We start from the raw sequence: 16565 nt of genomic DNA on the forward strand, positions 1-16565 counted from the left end.
ACACATAATTTTATGAGACATGAATTATTAGGAATCTGTTACTTGTAAAGCCTCAATTTTGATTGTTCGATGAAGCTTTATGAGCTGTCATTAAACTTATCTCAACATGTTAATTGGTTCAGTTGGTAAATGTCATTGTAAAAGACACAGTACAATTTAGTATTTTATCTAATTTTAGAAGAAATTAAATAACATAATCTTTCATCTCCACTATAAAAACATGATATATCAGAATCCTATGTTTTTTACTAGCTTTTCACGAGCTAATTAATATCTATATAAAGGCTACTACTTCTGAATATATTTTAACCACTTATCTTTTTTCACAATTTCTTCCTATTCTATAGAAGAAAATATATGGGTTTGAAAGGCAAGTTGGTTGCTTCAATAGAGGTGAAATGTAGAGGACACTTATTTCATGACCTTTATCAAACCAAACCTCGTCATATATGCAACATAAGCCCTGATAAGATCCACCATTTTAATATTCATAAAGGAGAAAGTCTAAAGGCTGGTTCAGTAATTGGCTGGAAATTTAACCACGGTAAGACAACACAAACTTTCCCTCTTTCTTTCTCTACGATTCACTTCCATCAATTTTCTACCTATTAATTAAGATTTTTTTTTGTTCTCTTCTACTAATTGTAAGTTGTTTATCCTAATATTCTCACTATATTTGAGTGTTACATGTTCCCGAAGAAAGGACATCATATTTATCATAATATTATTTTCTTTTCCTAATATATATATATATATATATATATATATATATATATATATATATATATATATATATATGGTAAATTGCTCACGTTAGCTTGTGAATATATGTCAATTGCTTGAATCACTTTACAATTTTGTGTATTATTTGGTCTATTTTTCTTTTATTATTATTTCTGATTTACTTTGTTAGCTTCGACATAAATTCTAATCAATACTAATCTCATATTTTCACATAATGTCAAGTTTTCTTTCGGATTTTTAATGATAACACAAATGCGAAAAAGAAAAAGTCCAACCTTTGTGAGCTTCACATAATTTTGAAGAAAATGAAATACTGCAACAATAACAACAAACCCAATGTAATCTATAAGTAATGTCTGGAAAGAATAATGTATACGCAGTATAGACTATTTTTGATAGACTCTCGATTCAGACAAAATATAGTTACAATATTATTGAAAATAAAACAATAGTGTATGATCCATGAAAATGGTCGGAGAAATGAAAATGAAAATGAAAAATGAGGAAAATTAAAAGAAATAAGCTAAACACATATTCTTTCTCTATCTCATTTTATGTGATATACTTTTGTTTTCAGTCATCCACGAAAAGATCTATATCTAGAAATATTTTAACTTCAACTTCATATTTATCCTTAATAACATGATTTTATACAAACACAAATGTCTATTGGCATTTTTAGACTAGAAAAGAAATCAAGCCGCTCTATATTTCTTAAACTTTGAATCTAATCCAACACCTTCACAAAATATATGTGATACGAAAGGAGTATTATTTTGAGAGACTTTACACTCCATCTTTTATCATAAGAAACCTCCACTTCCAACCAAGAGGTTGTGGGTTCGAGTCTCTCCAAGAGCTAGGTGAGAGTTCTTGGAGGGAAGGATGTCAGGGGTCTATTTGGAAACAACCTCTAACTCCAAGGTAGAGGTAAGGTCTGCGTACACACTATCTTCCCCAAACCCTACTAGGTGGGATTATACTGGATTGTTATTTGTTGTTTTATCATTAGAAATTAGACACTTGAGCTACGACTAACATCTCTTGTATTTTGGTAACTCTTTTTTATAATTATAGATGGAAAAGTCAAGGTTACTAAGCAACTGATTGAAGCCATTGATGATGAGAACAAATCATTCACTTGGAAAGTGATAGGAGGAGATACCTTGGAATTGTATAATTCGTTCACTATAACTGCATCCTTTGAAAATGATTGGGCTACATGGACATTTGTGTACGAAAAGAAAACCGAAGACACACCAGAACCTCTCACTCTCTTGGGTTTTGTCCTCGATGTGACCAAGGATATAGAGGCTCATCTTCTCAAGTAGTAGAAGATCTATAAATAAGTATGTTTATGTGTTGAATATTCAACAACTTCTCAAGTAGTAGAAGATCTATAAATAAGTATGTTTATGTGTTGAATATTCAACAATATTGACTAGTCTTGGTATGTAAAATAAATTATAATGTATTGTATTCATGCTTGGCGTAATTGTCAATATATATATATATATATATATATATATATATATATATATATATATATATATATATATATATATATATATATATATATATATATATATATATATTATACTATATTAAAATCACGCACTACAATATTTTAGGCCTAAGGCCGCAGTTTATAGACAACGATTAAAAAGTGTTGCCAAAACCATGTATGGGCACGCTTTTCATAAAGTGTTGCCAAAACCATGTATGGGCACGCTTTTCATAGGTTGGTCTTTGTGAAAAGCTTTTGGCCACGAAATTGAGAAAACGCTTAAAAGTGTGCTTCTTAAATATAAAGACCACACAATTTAAGCGTTGCCAAATCATGAAACGTTTCTGTGATAACACAAAGGGTCATCTTTTATTTTAGAATTCGAATCTGGGTTCTGAGGTCTTGAAAATCTCATTTTTCCTTCTCCTCAATTTGCATGCGCAATCCGGGTGCATTTTTGAAAATCCTTTGTGTGAAATTTAAGAAAAATATTAAAATTTGCCTTTAAAATTGATTAAAGTTGATTTCGGTCAATATTTTTGGCAAATGGATCAGGACCCGTGATTTGATAGTCCCATAGAGTCCGTAGTAAAATATGAGACTTGGACGTATGCCCAAAATTGAATTCCGAGGTCCCTAGCCCGAGCAATAAATTTTTGAAAAAAAGTATTTGCTGGAAAATATAAGGATTTTTAGAAATGGAATAGTGTGTAATCTCGTTGGTATCAGGCCCGTATTTTAGTTTCGGAGCCCGGTACATGTTTGTTATAGTATTTAAGTCGTATATGTGAAATTTGGTGAAAAACGGAAGAGATTTGATATAATTCTGACACTTGGTTGTGCAAATAGAAATTTTGAACTATCTTGAGAATTTCATGAGTTTTGGTGTTAAATTCGTTGTTTAAGATGCTATTTTGGTGATTTCATCGCACGAGCAAGTCGTATGATATTTTTAGACTTGTGTGCGTGTTTGGTTTGGAGCCCCAAGGGCTCAGGTGAGTTTCAGATAGGCCACAGGGTGTTTTGAAACTTAGAAAATCTTGTTGGTATAGCTGAACATGTTGCAGGCCTCTGATCTCGCATTTGCAAGATCAGACATCGCAATTGCAAACCCTGCAAGTTCTGCATTTGCAAGCTCCCCATCGCAATGCGAAGAGAGGATGGGCCACGCAGACCTCGCAATTGCGAGGAAACCTTTGCATTTGCGAAGTAAGGTGGGAAGGTAGTGATCACAAATGCGATCTTTTGGTCGCTTTTGCGGAGAATTTGGGTTCGCAATTGCGCACCTTTCTTCGAATTGCGAAGGCAGCAGAGGTGCGAGGGTCCTCGCATTTGTGATGGCACCTTCGCCTTTGCGAAGCTCAGTCTGCAAATGCGACATCTACAACTGAGTAAAAGGGTCTTGGACGAGATTTCTCATTTATTCTTCAAATTTTCAAAACCTAAACTCCAAGAGGCGATTTTCCTAGAGCAAGTTCTTCCCCAAACCATAGGTAAATGATTCTTAACTTATATTTTCCAATCTATTTCATCTTTTTACAAGATTTCATCCTAGAATCTAGGGGTTTTCACGGGAAATTGGGTGTTGTTGGGTAGAATTTAGGAATTTTGAATTTTGGGGATTTAGACCTCAAATTGAGGTTAGATTTCAAAATCAATTGCATATTTGGGCTCATGGGTGAATGGGTAATCGGATTTTGGTCTGAACTTCGAGTTTTGACCAAGCGGGCTCGTCATTGGTTTTTGACATTTTGGGAAAAATATTAAGAAATCTATAATTAAGCATGAGAATTGTGTTCTTTAGCATTTATTGACGTTATTAAGTTAAGTATGACTAGATACAAGCTGATTGAAAGTATAACCGAAAGGTAAAGTGGTAATTGATGCCTGATTTTTGGCCGTTGAATCGAGGTAAGTGTTTGGTCTAACCTTAGATTGAGGGAATATATGTTGTTGTCTTAATTTCTACGTGCTTAGTTGTTGAGTACGATGTATAAGTGTGGTGACGAGTATCTATACATTGTGGTTGGGTCATAGTATGCAAATTAGTCTTATACTTGTAACCATAGTGTCTCTTATCACATATTATTCATGCTTAAGCTGGTTACTCATCATGTTGAACAAGTTTAGCTGTATTTTCTTGTTATTGGGTAATTGTTGAGTATTGACTCAAGTTGGGACTTGCATTGTGAATTTAACTATTGAAACGAGATTGGTTATAGCTAATTTTCTTACTGGGGTGTTATTATTTCTATTGTTTGGGTGAGGAAGAGTGTAAAGCACGAAGGGTGATGCCGTGCACGATATTGTGAGAGAGTGTTAATGCACGAAAGGTGATGTCGTGCCATATTCAGTGAGTGTTAATGCACGAAGGATGATGCTGTGCCATATTTCTGTGAGTGTTAATGCACGAAGGGTGATGTCGTGCCATGATTATGAGAGAGTTAATGCACGAAGGGTGATGCCGTGCCGTTTCTGTTGATTTTTATGGTGAGGGCGAGAGTGAAATTACGAAGGGTAATGTCGTGCACGTGTTACTGTGTTACCATTTCTATTGGTTCAAAGTTTAATATTTACCTTGTTTCTTTACTTTATTACTGTCAGAATTTGATATTCCCCTTAGCATGTTTCCCTTTCCCATCTTTACTTGTTTAATTTATGTTATTATTGTTCTTGTATATGATTTAACTGCACAAGTTTATATTGTTGTTGTGTCCTAGCCTCGTCACTACTTCACCGAGGTTAGGCTCAACACTTACCAATACATGGGGTCGGTTGTATTGATGCAACACTCTACACTTTCTGTGTAGATCCAGGTATCGGTCCGAGCTGACTCTGAGTTCGTAGCTGGCTATTACGTAGAAGACCCGAGGTAGATCTGCCGGCGTCTGCAGATTCCTGGAGTCCCCTCCTACATATACTTATTTAGTGTTTCATCTAGTTCACAAACAGTTGTACTTCTTCATGTTATCCAAATACTTGTAGTTAATCTTAGTGGTTTTTGAATTGTGACTCCAGTCCCTAGGTAGCTAGACATATAGATTTCACATGCGCAGTATTATTATTCAAGTTTCATTTCTTACATTAATTATCATGTGTTGAGATGTAGTGGCTAATCAGTCATCTATAAGATTTTTATATTGCAAACTTCTAACGTTGGTTTTCCAAGCTTTCAAGTGTAGACACTACCACGATTTCGACTGTGAAAAATTCGGGTCGAGACAGTTTGACAACATTTATTCCCTCATACTACAATGCTTTTGAAGCATTTCTCTTTTGTTAAGAGTTAACACCCTAAAATCTCCTTAAACTATTATATTTTGGTCAGTTTCTTACTTAAATTATTTGGTGTCCCCAAATCCTCCTGAACTATATTGCCGCTCGTGTTAAAACCCCCTAATTGCCGACCTGGTATAATATGTGTAAATACTCGCTTAGGAGCGCGTGGTAGCTGAAAAAACCCATCAAAATGGCTCACCTAACAGAAAATAATGGTTAATTAGCCTAACCCTCTTTCAATTTTTTTAATAAATATTATCCTTATTTCAGTAATATACATTTTTCTTCCTCGTTTTTCCCATTCTTCCTTATTTTTTCACCTTCTTCTTCATTTTTTAAATTTTTTTTCTTCAGTTCTCTATATGGATTCTTCTTGAAAAATTTCTCCCTCTTGTTTCCTCTGAAATTATTTATTATCTTTCTTGTTTTAGTCTTATTTCATGTCTTACACATATTGTTGAAAGAATACCAATTTAAATCTTCTTATTAAACTCAACACCTTGTAAAGAATAAGAGAGAATACACATACCCCCCTCAACTAGTCTCAGTTTACCAATAAACTTTACGAAAATTTTATAAACCCCTTAAAATATTTTGAAGTGAAATTATTTCACCCTTTTATTTGACATGGCATAAAAAGTGATTACACTCTTCATCAAATGCGTGAGAAGCAAGTAGAATAACACTCTTGACCAGAAAATCAGTAACATTGGCTGGAAAACTCCATTTTTGACCGGCCAAGCTCCATTACTCCACTTTTCTTTCACTCCATCTATAATTCTTTCTCCATTCTTTCAAAGACCCATCATTTATATCCACTAACCAAAAACTCAACTCTTTTTTCTCTCTAAAATTGTTTGTTTGAGCTAGAAAAAATAAAATCTAGATCATAAAAATTGTTTAGTTGAGCTAAAGAAACAATAGGTCATCCTTTATGCTTTCTCTAGAAATTTACTTCAATAACAAATCCATTTTTTTAACTGAGTCTAGCATTCTTGTCAAAATATTCACAGTACTTTTGATCAATTTTTCGCTTTGAAACTTTTATTCGTAAACAAGGACAATAGTATTTCTAGAGTTTTAAATTTTTTATTATTTACATAAAAAAGCAAAGGAAAAATAACACTAGTGGTCACGTGATTTATTCTTCACTATTTGGGAACAAGCTTTGTATGATTTCCAAGTTAGAAGTAGGTAGCTTATTAGTGGTTTGAATTTGTTGGCTTTTTGTGATGATTCAATAGATGGTTTTAATTTGATGATTGTTTGGTGGTTCAAAATGGTAAATATATGACGAATAGAAGATTTTGGGAGAAAAAGTGAAAAATAAAGCAAAAAAACACATTTTAGAAGAAAATGACGTAGCAATACATATGTAATGCGTGAGTAACACTACCCAACTGAATGTCACAACTCCAACCGACCTGGTCATGATGGTGCCTATCATGAAACTAGGCCAGCCGATACTTTTCCAATTAAATCCACATTTCATTTAAAAACTTAAGTAAACCATTTTTCAACTGAAATCAGATAAAAATATAAAGTTTAAACCAACAAAGCAGAAAAATACAAGCCCGACCTCGGGTGTCAATAAGTCATGAGCAACGCTACAATAGTTTTGAAACAAGACAAGACCAAAACATTCTAGAAATAACAAAAAAGTACTAATAGGAAGATAAAGAAGGAGAAAGCGGAACTGCGGTCGCCAGTCAACTACCTCGCTATCTCCGTGAAGCTCGCGACTAGAATAGTCGACAGCCACTACCGTGTCCTGAGGTACTTGGATCTGCACACAAGGTGCAGGGGGTAATGTGAGTACACTAACTCAGTAAGTAACAAGTCCGAACTATGGATTGACAGGTAGTGGCGAACCAAACCTCAACAGGTAATACGATTAAACTGTATAGAAAAGTAGACATGCTTGCAGTTCAAGTAAAAACTCAACAGTAAATAAATACAGTATGAACAATACGAAGTATAAAGCTCAGGAAATCTCTATGTACCAATGCACAGATAGAAATGATTAATATTCCGTGTACCTCTTCTCACAAGTGCTAAACCACTCGGCACTATATATGGTCATTCGGCCCAGGAAAGATCCATCCCGCAATATATACACATCACTGACCGCAGTCAACCAGTACCGAGAAAGGCCATTCCAGCCTATGGAGAAGATCCATCTCTGGGTATAAATACTTCTGACAAGATCCATGTCCAGGAAAGATCCATCCCTCAATATCATCAAGTACGCTCATTGGGGTTGTCACACCTCCTTTTTCTACCCCCGCAAGGGTATATAAGGGATTTTTTTCCAATTTAAGTGACAATCGAAACGAGATTATTTTATTTAAAATTCAGAGTCGCCACTTGGGATAATTTATGGTGTCCCAAGTCACTATTTTAAAATTCCGAATCAAGGAAAGATAGACTCTGTTTTACAGTCCGCGAACACAGAAATTCGGGTAAGGAATTCTGTTAACTCGAGAGAAGTTGTTAGGCATTTTCGGGTTTCGTGGTTTTAGCACGGTCGCTCAACTATTATTATTGGCATGTTTATTTGATTTTTTATACATTTTAAACTTACGTGCATTTTTAATAATTTAAAACTGCTTTTGATTTAAGGAATTATTGAAAGGTTATTTAAAACACATCGCAAGCCACGCTACATGAAATGCACCCGTGGTTCACGACACGTTCCATTTAACCCCGTTGGAAATTAAAACAGGCCACATGAAATGTACCCCCAGACTGTAATAGCCAAGATAATTATATAATTAATTGGGTCTAAAGTAAACTACGATATTTATTTTAATATCTAAGTTATAACATTCGTGAGGGCAATAGAAGATTTAATTTGCTCATGGCACGCCTCAAATCTAATTCCTCAAGTGATGTCTTGATCTAATGTTTGAGGGACATAAATTGTATGTTTGGCTAATATGGCGCACCTCAATCTAAATAAAGGAGTCATTTTAACTAGGACCAAAGACACTTGCATTTGCAAATGGTCTGAAATTAATGAGTCATCAATTGTGAGCACAGATGGGCCATGCATCGTTTCAAATAAGTGGCCCAGCGTATAAACACCTTGGGCTCTTAGGGTCAGACGACCAAATTTATTTAAAAGGGACAAAGGAATTGGGCTTTGGGGGAGACCCTAAAACGAAAAAGAAAGGGGCCTGGAACAGGAGCCTGGCTTGGGCCAAATGGTCTTACTTGGGCCACTTAATTGGCCTGACCGGTCCATAGGGTGGAGTTTTACATTTCAAACATTTATTACACTTTGATTAACCCAAACCTTAATCTACATTAGACTAATTGATTACATCCAAACCAGATAATTTTATATCTAACCCGCAAAACATTAGAACACTAAGACTTAACGAATACTTCAAACATTCACACCTGGATATCAAAAGAAACCAAAGAAAATGAGGGGTTCAGCAGTAACAATTGAGTAGATGAATCAGCAACTCCAAAACACAACCAGGCTCAGATCTTTAGACTATTTTTAACCCAGATGAACAAAAGTTCCTTGAATCTTTTGAATCCCAACTAACACTCAAGACTAAGGAGCAAAAATCAAAACCAATTTCCACCCAAAAAATGCAGGAATTTTAGTATATTCTTCAGAGTAGCTCTTTCAGCCGTTTCTGATTTTTTTAGTATTATAGTCCTTATTTTCACAATAAGGCAGCAACTTTATATAGAAAGACCTAGGGCAGTAGAACTGATTTTTGCCTTACCCCGTTCCCAATTTTCTTTTTTTCATTTTGGACCCCAAAATTAGAGTCTGCTTGTTAAACCAACCCCAATCCCACCTTCTTGGAAATTTTCAAACGGTTAGTGAAGATTCCTGCCAGTCCAATTCCCTAAACTACCCTTTAATCTTCTATTATTTAACTTCAGGAAATCAAACATGGGTCAAATTAAACCACATCCCAAACCTAACCCATGGGCTTGACAATCAGAATTGACCCTTCCCCTCTTTGGGCTTCTGACCTACGAAGCCCAAATTTTAATTCAAAACCAAAAACCCATGAGAAAATAGGCCAACGGAGTTATAAAACTCCTGAAATCATAATTCTAAAGAAACAAAAATAAAAGGAGAATTGAGCAAAATCAAGCACGAAATCAAATGAACTAACAACAATGTTAACCGTATTATTAAGGTAAATATTATAAACTAACATGACTTAATCTTAACATGCAATAAAAAATCTTTAAAACAGAAAAATGAGAAAGAAAAAGAAAGATCCAGAAGGAGACGAGGATGGGAATAAAACAAAGGACGAAAAAAATGTACGGAGATATCTAAAATAGGCAGACGGATAGTTGGCTTGTCGGACCTCCGTCACTCTCTGATTTAAACTGAATTGTTATTAATCGCATGTTCTCGTCGAGAATAAACGATCAATACAAGTTTCAGGCTCAATCTCTCTTGAAACTTAAAGAATTAGGAGATTTCTCTTTTTTTAGATCTAAAGCTGGCCGGATTTGGTGGAGATTTTGGGAGATGTGGTAGAGGATTAGGAATCAAGGGTGAGGGGTACTTGTGCGGTAGGGATTTGGGGTCAGTTGGGCCACGCCGTCGGCCGATGGAGGCTTAGGAATTTCAGGGCGACGAGTCTTCTAGGGTTTAGGTTTGAGGGAGATGAAAGGTAAACTAAACAAGGTCCTAGGTTATTCTGAGAGTGTTTGGACAATTTTAAGCAAAAATGGGGAAGTATTTAGGGCCGTTGGATGAACTGATATGAAGGGCCAGGATTTGTTTTAAACCTTCGAACTCAAAACGATGAAGTTTTGACTCTATACTATGTCGTTTGAGTTGTCTTGATGCCTGAAGGGTTTGGACCGGGTGGGATTCGGGTTTGGGTCTGGAATTGACGGGTTAAGGGGGAAATTCGATTGGGCTTTATTGAATTGGCCCTAACAGCCTAATTTCTAATTCTCTTTTCTTTTTTTTTTCAATTTTCAATTGTTTTTCCTTTTCTTCTTCAATTGATTAAAAACAAAAATTAAACTCATAAATAAAAATAATTTACAAAATTAAGCTAATTATCTAATATAGTATTTACAAGAATTAATTACTCCTAAATTAAAGTGGAAAAATATTAATTTAGAAATAAAAGGCTAAAAATGCAAAAGACAAACCAGTTTTTGATTTTCAATTTCAATAAAGCAAATAATTTACTAATTAACCTTAAAAATATAAAAAATGACCTAAATGAAATGCATTGTATTTTTTGGCTTTTCATGATTTTTTAATAAAAATACACATGCACAGAAAAATGCAAATAATTAGCACAAATTTCCACAAAATCCTATAAAATTGTATAAAATGGAAAAAAATTATTTTTCTTGTATTTTATGGGAGTAATTCACATAGGGAAAAAATCACGTGCTTACAACTGCCCCTCTTTGTTCGAAAACACGAAGAGTTTTTCGTGTAAAGATAAAGTGAGTGGATACGAGCGATTTTTGCCCGTTTGGATACTCTGTGGGAAGCATTTTTTGAAAGATTTGACCGCACCTTGCTTCCGAAGTTCCCTTCATATCCTTGGCTATAAAGGAATTAGGTCAGTGTTGTTCGGGACGTTTCGGTAGTTGGGACTACCAGGAAGCTGATGATTTCACTATTTCTATTGCTGCTACTGCTTGCTGAACTCCTTATTACACCATGACAAAATAATAATAAAAACTAGACTAAACTATGATCTATGAACTACAAAAAAATCCTATCAACATGTCTTCCAACTTGATCTTGCAGTTTCTGCTGCTCTGTCGACTTTTACTCTTCAGGTGAAATTCCTTTATTGCTGACTTGAATTGTATTCTTAGGTGTTTTCCTTTTGTTCTCCAGACGGGCGCCTGATTGCTGAATTTGAATAGTCTTCCTTTGAACATTGATTCTTTCCCTTTGTTCTCCAGGTAAGCGCCTGATTCCCAACCTTTGGATTATCTTCCTTTCCTCCGAAACTTGGCTTGTTTTCCTTTTGTTTTCCAGGTGGGTGCCTGATTTTCGAACTTGCACCGTCTTCTTTTAAACATTTCTTCTTTCCCCTTGTTCTATAGGTGGGCTCCTGATTACCAACGTTTACACAGTTTTTCCTCGAAACTTGAACCGCTTCCCTTTGTTCTCCAGGTGGGCTCCTGATTACCAACATTTGACCTGCTTTCCCTTTGTTATCTAGGAGGGTGCCTGATTACCAACATTTGTAATGTTTTTCCTCAAAACTTGAATTTCTTCCCTTTGTTCTCCAGGTGGGTTCCTGATTACCAATACTTGACTTGCTTTCCCTTTGTTCTCCAGGAGGGTTCCTGATTACCCACATTCACAATGTTTTTCCTCGAAACTTCAACTGCTTTCCTTTGTTCTCCAGGTGAGATCCTGATTACCAACACTTGAATTGCTTTCCCTTTGTTCTCCAAGTGGGCTCCTGATTACAACACTTGACCTGCTTTCCCTTTTTCTCCAGGAATGTGCCTGATTGCAAAAACTCTAGCTGTATTCCCTTGCTCTCCAGGTAGGCGCTTGATTGCCAAACTTGAACTTCTTTGTATCTTTGAAACTCGTGTTGTCTTCCCTCGTTCTTCAGGCGGACACCTGATTTCAACAAAATAGATGAAGCAAAAGAAATTTTTCTATCCCAGTTTGGTATTGGGAACATCTGTGAGTGTTAATTGAATCATGTTACCCAATATCTCTAAGAATTCGAAAGATAGATCCCATTATCTAGGAGGGTCCTGAAAATTAAAATCAAACATCATCTTAAGAATGAAAACTTTAAAGATAAATTATATTTCCTAAAGGTAGGATTTATGCTAAATCTCGTTATCTATGAAGGTCTTAAAACTAAGCCCCATTATTCAGGAGGGTCCTGAAAATTAGAATCAAATCTCAACTCAAGGGTGAAAACTTCAGAGCTAAATTCAACTTCCTAAAGGTGAAATTTATGCTAAATCTCATCATCTAATGGAGGTCCTAAAATTAAGTCCCATTATTCAAGAGGTTCTTGAAAATTTTAAATCTCATCCTAAACATGAAAACTTCAAACCCAATCCTCGAGGTAGAGCCTATGCTAGATCTTGTTACTTATGAATGTTTTGAATTTTAACTAAGTCCTATTGTCCAGGAGGGTCATGAGAACTTTAAATTAAACCCCATTATCCAGGCGGGTCCTGAGAATTTACGGTCGAACCTGTCCAATACATGCTTTTCTTATTGAGGGCTTCTCCGAAATAAACGCAATTCTCTACCCCTGTTTCAATCAAAGAAAAATCTTGTCAATTTAAAAATATGGTAGTTAGTTTGCGGCATTCTTGCTGAAGGTGGCCTTTTCGCTGCCGTGCTTTGCTTTGGCTCCCCGTCTTGAACTGACCAAGAATTGTTTGCCTTTCTAACTGAATTTCAACCATAGGACCCTGAATGACCCGAATGTTCTACACTCAACCCGTTGTTTTACATTTCTGACCTTTCTACTTGAAACTCTGTATTTCCCACAGGCTTCCCAAACCATTCACCCAATGGGGCTTCATTGACCTCTTATTTTCACTTTGCATCATGCTATCTCTGGTATGTTTTGGCCGCACTTGGCTTTGTGCAATTTTGAAGTTGGTAGTAAGCTTTGAAATCCTTTCTTACTTGCTTAAATAAGATTGACATTAGAAAAACCTTAGAGAAATAAACCCAAAAGAAATGAAATGCAATGACTTCGAGAGTTAGGAATAAAGAAGAAAATCCGAGATTTGATGACTGTTTGAGGGAGAAAAGGAAAAGGGATTTATTTGAGTGGAACAACTGGAACCAATGATCATGACATGTATTTCGGATTAATCGGCCCGGCACATTCAACAAATCACCTTTTAGTTGTCATACTTTGTGCCCTAGGATCTTCATAACCCAATTTCTTCGCCAAATCACTCACCTTGTTTGGCTCGCGGTGCCCTGAAGGGTTTTCACCAACAAACCTCTCTTATTTGTCCATCTCTCAACTCATTGTCGCCTTACAGTGCCCGTGAGGTTTTTCACTAATAAGACTCTCTCATTTTTTAATATCCCTCACCTTTCCATCGCCTTACGGTGCCCATGAGGGTTTTCACCAATAAGACTCTCTCATTTTCACTTTTCCTGCTTAGACTGGAGTGTTGCCCCTGATATGAATCACACCCCTACTTGATAAACTTGGAATATCTTGAAGACTGATTGGAAGGTCTTTCTTTGGACCGTAATGTGGGATTTTGGATAGGGTTAGAAAGAAAGGGTGTCACAAAGGCTCAAAATAGCTTGAGTGCGTTCAAAATTATAACTTTTGGAATCAGATCTCTAACAACCACAACTTCGGCCCAGTTTCTTTGCTTGGGGACTTTTGAATTTTTATTTTGGTGGGACCGAACCATGAGGCTTCCTACATATCCTTAAAAGGAATCAGGTCAAATATAGTTCATGACATAGGAATTGCTTTGTTGTCGTTACTTTCCTCTTTTCCTTTTCTTTCTCTCTTTCTCCTTTTCTCTTTTTTCTTCTTCTTCTTCTTCTTTTTTTTTCTTCTTCTTTTTTCTCTTTTTCTCTTATGTTTTCCTCTTTTCCTTCTGTATTTACCTTTTGCGTTCGTGTTTCTGAATTTTGCTACTGATTCCAAAAGAGGAGTATGAAAGGAAATAATTAAGGCTCAAAGGGGTAACAAAGGATAAAGTGTTTAGATAGCAGAATATAATACCTTCGTCATTCCAATCTTCAAAATATGCCAAGTACAAACAACAATTTAGACAAACCAAAGAAATCATACATAATATCTTTTGACTGCATCAGAATTGATAGCCATATCTACACATTTGCTTTTTACATATGTTAAATACAAAGCACCATTGGGCAACACTCTCGTTACGATGAACGTCCATTGCCAATTTGGGGCGAACTTGCCTTTCGCTTCAGCCTGATGTGGAAGGATGTGTTTCAATACTTGCTGACCCACTTCAAATTTCCGCGGATGCACCTTCTTGTGTATGCTATTGCCATTCTCTTTTGATACAACTGGGCATTACACACTACTGCCAATATTTTCTCATCAATCAAACTCAATGGCTCTAGATGGGTTTTGACCCATTCATCATCATCAATTTAAGCTTCAGCAAATCCGAAGGGATAGAATTTCAACCTCCGCGGGTATCATTGCTTCTGTGCCATATACCAACAGATAAGGAGTTGCATTTACTGATGTGTGGACAATAGTGCGATAACCTAATAATGCAAAGGGAAACTTTTCATGCCATTGCCTGGAACCTGGCACCATTTTTCGAAGTATCTTTGTTTATGTTCTTGTTGGCTGCCTCGAGTGCTCCATTCGCCTTGGGGCGGTATGGGGTGGAATTATGATCCGTGATATTAAACTGTTGACATACTTCCTTTATTAGATGACTGTTAAGATTAGCACCATTATCTGTGATGATCACCTTTGGGATTCCGAACCGACAAATGATATTTGAATGAACAAAATTGACCACTGCCTTCTCGGTCACAGATTCGAAAGTTATAGCTTCAACCCACTTAGTGAACTTGCCAATGGCCACCAGAATGAACTTATGTCCATTGGATGCTACTAGCTCAATTGGTCCGATGACATCCTTACCCCAAGCAACAAAGGTACATGATGCAGACATTGTGTGCAATTTAGATGGCGGAGAATGAATCAAATCTCCGTGTACTAGACATTGATGACACTTGCGCACAAAACTGATGCAATCTCGCTCCATGGTGAGCCAATAATAACCTGCTCGGAGAGTTTTCTTTGCCAGAACATACCCACTCATATGCGGTTTGCATACTCCGGAATGCACTCGGTCATGATAGTCATGGCATGTCTAGCATCTATGCATCTCAACAATCCAAGATCTAGAGTTCTTTTGTACAAGACTCCCCGCTTAAGAAAAATCCATTAGCCAAACGCTGAATTGTCCTCTTTTGACCATCTGTGGCTTGTATTGGATATACCCTCATCGTGATATACTCCATGATGTCATGGAACCACAGTTCACCATCGAGTTCTTCCTCAACCACATTATAGTAGGCATGCTGATCACGAACTTGAATATGCATAGGGTCCACATAAGCTTTGTCCGGATGGTGCAAATTGAAGCCACGGTAGCCAAAGCATCGACAACCTCATTATGGATCCTTGGAATGGGCCTGAATTCTATTGATCGAAACCGTTGACAAAGATCCTGCAGACATTGCTGATACGGTATGAGCCTCAAATCTCGGGTCTCCCATTCTCCCTGAATCTGGTGCACTAGAAGGTCCGAGTCTCCCAAGACCAAGACTTCTTGGATTCCCATATCTACAGCTAGCCTTAGTCCCAGAATGCATGCCTCGTACTCAGCAATGTTGTTGGTAAATTAGAAATGTAGCTGGGTCGTAATAGGGTAGTGATGTCCTGTTTTAGAAACGAGCATTGCTCCAATCCCAATGCCTTTCATGTTAGCAGCCCCATCAAAGAAGAGTTTCCAACCGGGCTTTTCCTCCTTCTCGACCTCGTTAATGTGCATTACCTCTTCATTAGGAAAATAAGTCTTTAAAGGTTCATATTCTTCATCCACCGGGTTCTCGGCCAAGTGATCAGCCAAAGCTTGGACTTTCATCGCTGTCCGAGTCACATATATGATGTCAAACTCTATGAGCAAGATCTGCCACTTTGCGATCCTTCCTATGGGTATGGGCTTCTGAAAGATATACTTTATAGGATCTAGGCAAGAAATGAGGTAAGTAGTGTAGGAAGACAAGTAATGCTTCAATTTCTGCGCAACTCAAGTCAAGGCACAACACGTCCTCTCAAGGGGAGTATACTTTAACTCATAAGATGTGAACTTGTTATTGATATAGTAGATGGCTTGCTCTTTCCTTCCGGTGATGTCGTGTTGACCCAACACACAACCAAATGAGTTATCCAAGACTGTCAAATAAAGAATCAAAAGTCTTCCAAGTTTTGGCTGTCGCGCCCCCTTTTTCCCCTAAGCAGAAATCGTGTTTATGACATTT

General features: G+C 36.6%; 1 protein-coding gene across 1 annotated transcript; it reads left to right on the forward strand.

Moving 5' to 3' along the window:
* Positions 1–265: 265 nt before the first annotated feature.
* On the forward strand, positions 266–2182 carry LOC107793357 (kirola-like). Its single transcript, XM_016615690.2, has 2 exons — positions 266–544; positions 1822–2182. The coding sequence occupies exons 1-2, from the start codon at positions 358–360 to the stop codon at positions 2073–2075; spliced, it is 441 nt and encodes a 146-aa protein (XP_016471176.1). The 5' UTR covers positions 266–357; the 3' UTR covers positions 2076–2182.
* Positions 2183–16565: the final 14383 nt, after the last annotated feature.

The sequence above is a fragment of the Nicotiana tabacum genome, chromosome 16 (assembly GCF_000715075.1).
Source record: "Nicotiana tabacum cultivar K326 chromosome 16, ASM71507v2, whole genome shotgun sequence".
NCBI classification, from domain to species: domain Eukaryota; kingdom Viridiplantae; phylum Streptophyta; class Magnoliopsida; order Solanales; family Solanaceae; genus Nicotiana; species Nicotiana tabacum.